This window comes from Pygoscelis adeliae, unplaced genomic scaffold (assembly GCF_000699105.1).
Source record: "Pygoscelis adeliae isolate BGI_AS28 unplaced genomic scaffold, ASM69910v1 Scaffold407, whole genome shotgun sequence".
Taxonomy (NCBI): Eukaryota; Metazoa; Chordata; class Aves; order Sphenisciformes; family Spheniscidae; genus Pygoscelis; species Pygoscelis adeliae.
This window is the reverse complement of record NW_008825251.1, coordinates 168,026-175,080: the sequence shown is the minus strand read 5'-3', so window position 1 is coordinate 175,080 and position 7,055 is coordinate 168,026. Positions and strand designations below refer to the sequence as shown.

Sequence of the window (7,055 nt, the reverse complement as noted above, 5' to 3'; positions counted from 1 at the left end):
TCTTGTGTTTTGCAATGTGTTTATTCTTACTGCGTTATCTGTGTTCTCTCTTCTTACCTCACGCTCCGAATTTATCACCCTCATTCCCCTCTAATGCCTGCCCCTTCCATTCTTTTTCTTCAGCAGCAGAAACACCACTCTTGCTTGTATTCACTGGTGGTTTCTAAGAGGCTGAGGAAGCTGATGTAGGTTGTTGTAAAGAGTCATAGTAATATTAAATGTCTGTAAGTGACCTGTTCGTTGTTGGAGGAGATTAGTGAAGTGTTACTTCAGTGTAGCATCTGCACATGAACAAAAGTTTGAAATTTGCCTGCCTTCCCTTTCCCCAGTGCTTGCACGTCAGCTTCTCTGGAGCCTTCCTATGTTTTGCGGGCAATCGGAACAGATGAAGACTTGGCTCACTCATCTATAAGGTGCATGGAGTGGTCTTCCCTAATGCTTCCAAATATTTTTCGTTTTTGCTAAAAGTAGGTGGTGGATTTGTTCCACCCCTCCATATACACGTTATTCTAGTCCTTAATGGTTTTCCTTTTGTTTAGATTTGGCATTGGTCGTTTCACTACAGAGGAAGAAGTAGATTATACAGTGCAGAAGTGCATACAGCATGTTAAGAGGCTGAGGGAAATGAGGTAAGCCATCTTCTTATTGAATGTAAAGACTTCTTAAGTGTGATAATCATTTGAAGAGTTGGATTTAGCTGAAAATAATTGTTTGCTTCAAAAATCTGGTGGTGTCTCTGTATATAAGCAAGCAGTGTTGCCAGAGTGGGTAGTGGGCCTGATCTTAACAGTAGTGACAAATTTTAAAGGAAAAAAAACTGATAACAAACCTTCTCCCAGATCCTGCCTTTGTCAGGGAAAGAATGCGAGTAGGGCAAGCACGTAGGGCAGTACCTAGAAGTTTCTAAGCCAGAGATGGTATTACTGAGTTTATCGATAAGTTGTTTTACTTTGGTGAAACTGAAAGACTCCTGACTCATCTGGACAGTGTCGAATGCGAGGGCTCAGTCTCTAAGAGACACAAGTACTTTATGCCTAAAGTGGGAGCAGGAAATGGGGTGGAGCACCTGTCCTCTCACCTCTTGTATTTTGGGCTGAGGACACAGTTGGACTGATCGTCTGAAGTTCACTGACCTCCAGAAAGGGAAGACAGGTAGATAGGTATCTCCTAATTTCTTGTGTAGTTGATTAACTTGTCTGTTTGGTTATTGTTGATGTCGTCCTGTGTATTTTAGATAGCCATCATTTTTCTCCTTTCTTTACAGCCCCCTCTGGGAAATGGTGCAGGATGGAATTGACCTCAAAAGCATTAAATGGACTCAGCACTGAGAAAACATTGCTATCCATGGACTAGATGTGGATTAAAATGCATTTTCTGTACATTCCTGAACAAATTATGCAGCACTTCTGTTTTTCGACACTTGCAATTTGACTGGAGAACTACACTTTCTGATCACAAAGTCTAAGAAGCAAAAAATGAAACTAGTCTTTTTCCTGGAGAAAGGCAGGATGATATAACACCCGTTGCATTTATATTGACACACAGAAATTTATGCTAAAACATAATTTATTTGGACATGTATTTGCTAATAAGAAAATGAAATCAGTGTGTTACTCCTGGGCCAGTGGAATCCCGGTGAGAGGTTGTTGCTTCTCAGTGTAAAACATCCCGTGTAGCTGTTCTGTTTGCAGCACAGACCTCTTGCCAGGCCTCCCATTCTTTCTGTTTGAGATGGGCATCCTGCAACAGCAGCTGTTCTTGTGCTGCTCAGATGCATTGTACTGCGAGAAGTTCTCAGATAGGAAGAAGCTTGGCATTTCTAGAGGAAAAGATGCCTCAGCGTGGCTATGTGCCTTCACTGTTAAGTTGTACGTGCAGTTAAGAACAATTTTTTTTTCTGAAACTGAGTATTTTTGGCTCTTTTTCCTTGGTTTTATCTTTTTTTGGGTGATGCTTGTACAGACCAGTGTGCATTAATCCAAACCACCCTTCTGTGTTACAGAGTTTATGATACAATGATGATGCACTTTGCTGTCCCCTCCAGCAAAGGGGAGTGTTTTTTCCATGCAATTTTTTTCTAAGTAAGGAAAGAAAACTTGAATGACTGGGGGAGAGGGGTAGGCAGAACATGTCAGCTTCAGTTGCAGTACGAGTTTAGTTGGAACGTGAGTGGTGGAGGTGGTGGGGAGAGCAGATAAAGTGCAATGTCTTAATGCAGTCTGGGTTTTTTTCCTCCCGTTGTGATGAGTCCTTTGCTGTTACTCAGAGTTTGCCTATGGGCGGTTGGCTTCTGTCACTTTAGGGAGTCTAGCCCAGTTGAGCCTGGATGTTTTGTCTGGAGATGAGAACATGTGGCTCTGGAGTTTTCTCTGCAACAGACTGTACTTCTGCCTGACTAGAGACTTACATGGGAATCCGTTCCCCGCAAATGCTGGGGGAAAGTGTCTGTTAAAAAGGGTTCGATGAGATTAACTCATATCAGTGTTTCTCCTTTCTTACCTTTGTTGATCTTTCCAGTAGGAAACTTAACCCTGTATTACAAAGTGCCTTTGTTTCAGTTGCATAAGCAGACAGCTCTCAAATTAGTTTTGTTGATTGATGGATGCTGTATTAGCTGCTGAATTTAATATACCCTATAGATAGTACGTCTTCAGTTCTGGATGGTATCTGCCTCGAGGATGAACCATGTAATGTAAAAGCTGAAACTAAATCTCACAAGGCGGATTGTGTTACAGAAGCTTGTTCTTTTTTTTGTTACCAAGGACAGATTTGGTCGTTTGTAATGCAAAGCTAATCCTCAGTTGTTCTATTTGAAATTATTAGCTTTAGTGGTTTTAATATTGTAGGGCTGGCACCTTATATTTCATCACAACATTTTTAAAACTACCATATGCATAAATAGGTTTTAAAGGTGGTGTATGTACTATTGTATGTACTATTTATCCTTGGGCCATATGTGTTTTCTGGATTAAGCATGTAATAACACTCTCCCAGCATGTTTTCTAACTGTATGTTTATGAAGTTGTTGCTTTGTGTTTCATGGATGATAAAATATAGATAAGACTTAAACTTGGCTACTTTCAGTCTTTTCGGGTCCACCTTTCTGGCTGAACTATGCAGCACAATCAGTAAGTTGCTAAATTGCAGCCTTTCTTTAGAGAACAGAGAAAGATAAACGCCTAAGTTTTCTGTGAGCACTGTTAGAAGCTCTTTCTGTCATCAAGCTGACATTTGACTTTTGATGAGTCATTCTTCTCAAACTCAGTGCCTGATCTGAGCTAATTTTTTTAAACTCAAATAGCTTAAATTGTGATTATTTTGAGAAAAGGGACCCCCAAATCTTGATGATTCTGAGCATCTCTTATGTGCTAAGATTTAAAATATAAATTCTACTTGTAAAGGTTTGGCAACTCATACACACTGTTAACAAATGTTTGTTTGAAACTGCTTATAGGACAAGATGAGGAGAAACTTATAGTGGAGATACTTTTCCCCGTGACAGAAAGAAGTAATGCCGAGGATGAATGTCTAGTTGTAGACCACTGAATGCAATTAAAACTTTTTGTATGGGGAAGTAAATTTCTTTGGGAGGAGAATATTTACGAATGGAACTGCCTGTAACTCAGAAGTGAGGGAGCTGTGGGGTTTTGTGGGGTTTTTTTGGTGATTAGTTGGAGCCATCTGCAGGGCATTAAATTAATAATACAAGGTAAGGATACCAGGAAGGTGAGGATTTAGTGTCGCCATTTTGCAAGTGTCATAAAAATTGAACTAGTGTGACAAACAGGAATAAAATAAACTTCCAGTAGTGCAAGATGGTTAGATAATACACAAGGGGAGCAAAAAATTCTCCATGATGGATTTTAGTGTTTCTAAACGCTGATAGAGCACATCACCTAACTACAAAAATTATTGAATATTTCTTCAGGAAGGATAATACAGAATTAGACAGTTACCTGTTCTGGACTTGAGGAGACAGAGAGGGTCAGTTGACAGATTTGTTGACAGTGTTACACAGCCAGCCATAGACTTAATTTATCATTTTAAAAAATCCCCAATAACATAAACACTGTTGCTCCCAACAAAATACTGCCTCTTAATCTTCGATCTTATATCTGCCTGATTGATTGGCTTGCTGTTCTCTTGTCTGTCTGGTGTGACTTCAGTCATGGTCCAACTGTTTTCAGTCAAATTGTTTCTGCTAAAAACACGTATACACCGTGCTTTGAAATGATAACAGTTTCCCAAAGCTGAGTCCCAAAAAGTTGGCCTAAGAGATCTCTCCTCCACTAAAGACAGTTTTGATTAAATTTCAGGATGGTGAATAAGGTCCTGCACTGGAAGAAAGCAAATGCCAGGTTTTAAAATGGACAAGCTGAGTGCTTGGAAGAACTGAGCACTCTGACAGCTGATGTATCTATGTGAAACAGAGTAATAAAAAAAGCCTGGTACAAGATGCTCTTGTAAGAAGAAAAGCTCATACTAATGACCAAAGTGGTTTTGTGCTGAGTAGGCATAGTAAAACAAACAAGGTGTTTAATTTAGTTTTAAAAGTAACTATACAGGATCAATAAGGCACATCATAGCTGACTGGCAGATTTTAAGTATAGATAGGAATGAGGAGAGTATTTCTGGAAGGCATCTGTGAGGATTATTTCTGCTGAACATTTTTCTAAATGACCTGGAAACAAGACTTGCAGTTGTCGTGTAGTAATCAGAAAGGAAAATACAAAGTAGTATGAATCATTTAGTAAAATGGGTTCATTCATCCAAGCCACATCCTTGTACAGATGAAGGAATAGGATCAGAGGTTGTGTGTACAGAATGGTATCTCTAGGGTGCTGGAGAAGCAAGGAGCCTGAGATTTGGGGTAATGTTTCCAGACTAATGGTGTAGCAAAAGTATAATGCAAGGAGGAAGACATTTTTACTTCAGATGTGGAATCGGCACAATGGGTGCTGGTTCCCTCAAGCTTTACTTTAAAATGTCCTGTGTAAATTTTTTTCCCTAGTTGCGTACCTACTTCACCCTACTTCAGTTTTGGTTTAGGTGGAGGAGACAGATAAATTAGCGCTCTTTTAATAGTTTCCTGGTACCTAATAAAGGCAAATCCCATTCTTCCCTGTTTTTCTATGCCTGCCTTCTGCCGGGCGCATGTTACAGAGGAGCATACTGGACACTGCTACCAATGATCCCTGTCTTTTAACCTTCTGTCTACCAGTGTTTGCTTTCCAGAGACACTTTTCCCCTTGCTATTGGTACCTAACTGCGTCATGCTGCTAACTCCTCTTTGGTACCCTTGGTGACTTGGCATGCTTCTAATACTAGTCCAGGATTTTGTTCCCTCTCATCCACTCTACAAACAAATCTGCTTCTGTTAATCTTGAGTGAACTAAATATTCTCTCGCCGTGAAAATTTGGGTATGGCTGAGAAGACAGTTGGAAATGCGTAGAGGTAATCTGTGTCACAGGCATCTGTTCCAAATTTTGCTCCAGCTGAGCTGCAGCACAGACCAGAACGCTTGAGGTACAAGGACACATGCTGGTCTGCAGCAGCTGTCCAGGGCCATCAGGACTTGCTCTCCAGTGTACTTTCATGGCGTCAGTACAGACACGGTCTAGAGGCCTACTGAGGATTATGTAGTTTGGTCCTGTTTTTTTGCTGGTCTGCACAGTAAATATCACAAGTCTCTCCACCAGAGTGTTTCAGCAACAAAAAGCAACGTAGTGACTCATCACATTGCACAAAAGCTGAAAAGTCTTAGTTTTTCTTCTGACCTGGGATATTCCAGCACTGCCCTTTGTTATCCTACACCTTCTCCTTGCTGCAGGGTGGCCAGTGCTGCCCAGGAAGTGCTGCAGTGCCACAGAGCAAGGCCCTGAGCTGCAGGTGCTCCTGCTGCCCCCCACGTACCTTGGGCAAGCAGCTCTCCAGGGGGTCCAGTAAGCCTGGCTGTGGATACCTCTGGCGACTCCAATTGCCTGCTTCTCTCGGCTGTGTTGAGGGGTGCATGCTGACAGCTAACCCTGCCTAGTGTCACTAACACTATAAAAAGATGAATTACTGGATCCTACCTACGGCAATCAAGGAGTGATGTGTAAGCAGATGGCACACCTAGCAAGACAAAAAGGAGGTGTTAGCTTGACAGAACTGATAAATTTTCAGGGCAGACATTTTCATACATACTAAATAGAGTACAAAATCTGTAAAACCAGGGATAATAGAGAGAAGATAAACAAGTGTGGGCTGTTTATGGGGAGGGGATGAGGGTGGTAGAGGAGAATTTGAGAGTAGAAACAGAGGATATACAAGGAAACAAATCATGGAGTGGGGGTTATTGTGGTGCCAAGCAGCCCCAGGCCTGATCCCATTGCCTCAGGATGACACACCCATCACACGTTTTGGCCCTGTTTTCTGTTAAGTGGTGAAAAACGACTAAGTTAACTGAATTGTTGAACTCCCAGATTTGCTGGAAAATTGTTTGCAACGTGAGGTGATGATTTATTTTCACTTGTTTCTCGCAGCAGACTATGCAGGTTTTGTTTCATCAAAAATGGATGCTGCTGCAGTATCCGTGTCCACTGAAGCGCAGTAACAGAGCATCTCCCAAGAGGTGTCTAGCTGTTCTTCAGCTCAGGGCACTGTCTAGTTATTTGTATTGCATGTGTATTTAGTAAAGGACAAATACAGCATGGTGCAGTTACACTCAAAAGGGCAGTGACCCAGGGTAATCTTTTAATTCTGCAACCTGGTCCTAAGTGAAGAAGTCAGAAACAACCACTCTCCTCAGGGTTCTTTTGTTCGCTGGAAATTCGATGCCTCCTTTCGAGTCCCCATTTCCTCAGCAATAACCCTGTTACACCATCATTAATTTCCAGAAAACGCGTCACACCGTATTACTATTGTACTAGAGGCAACTGTACGAATCTTATACTGTGGGTCCGACCTTGCTCTTTTCAGCCTTCTAGCTGCGGCGTTGCATTAAAAAACGAGCGTGCTGACCGGGGAGGCAAAGGACGCTCCTCCACAACAAAACCCACCGCCTCCCGCGGCG

At 41.7% G+C, this 7,055-nt stretch overlaps 1 protein-coding gene across 1 annotated transcript in view; it reads left to right on the top strand.

The window, feature by feature from the left end:
* The window catches only part of NFS1 (NFS1 cysteine desulfurase), a 12,843-nt gene extending 9,779 nt beyond the window's left edge, over positions 1–3,064 (top strand). The window contains exons 10-12 of the mRNA XM_009329353.1: positions 330–413; positions 540–629; positions 1,265–3,064. Coding sequence (XP_009327628.1) covers positions 330–413; positions 540–629; positions 1,265–1,328 — 238 coding nt within the window. The 3' untranslated portion in view covers positions 1,329–3,064. The remainder of the gene's footprint in view (positions 1–329; positions 414–539; positions 630–1,264) is intronic.
* The last annotated feature ends 3,991 nt before the right edge of the window (positions 3,065–7,055 follow it).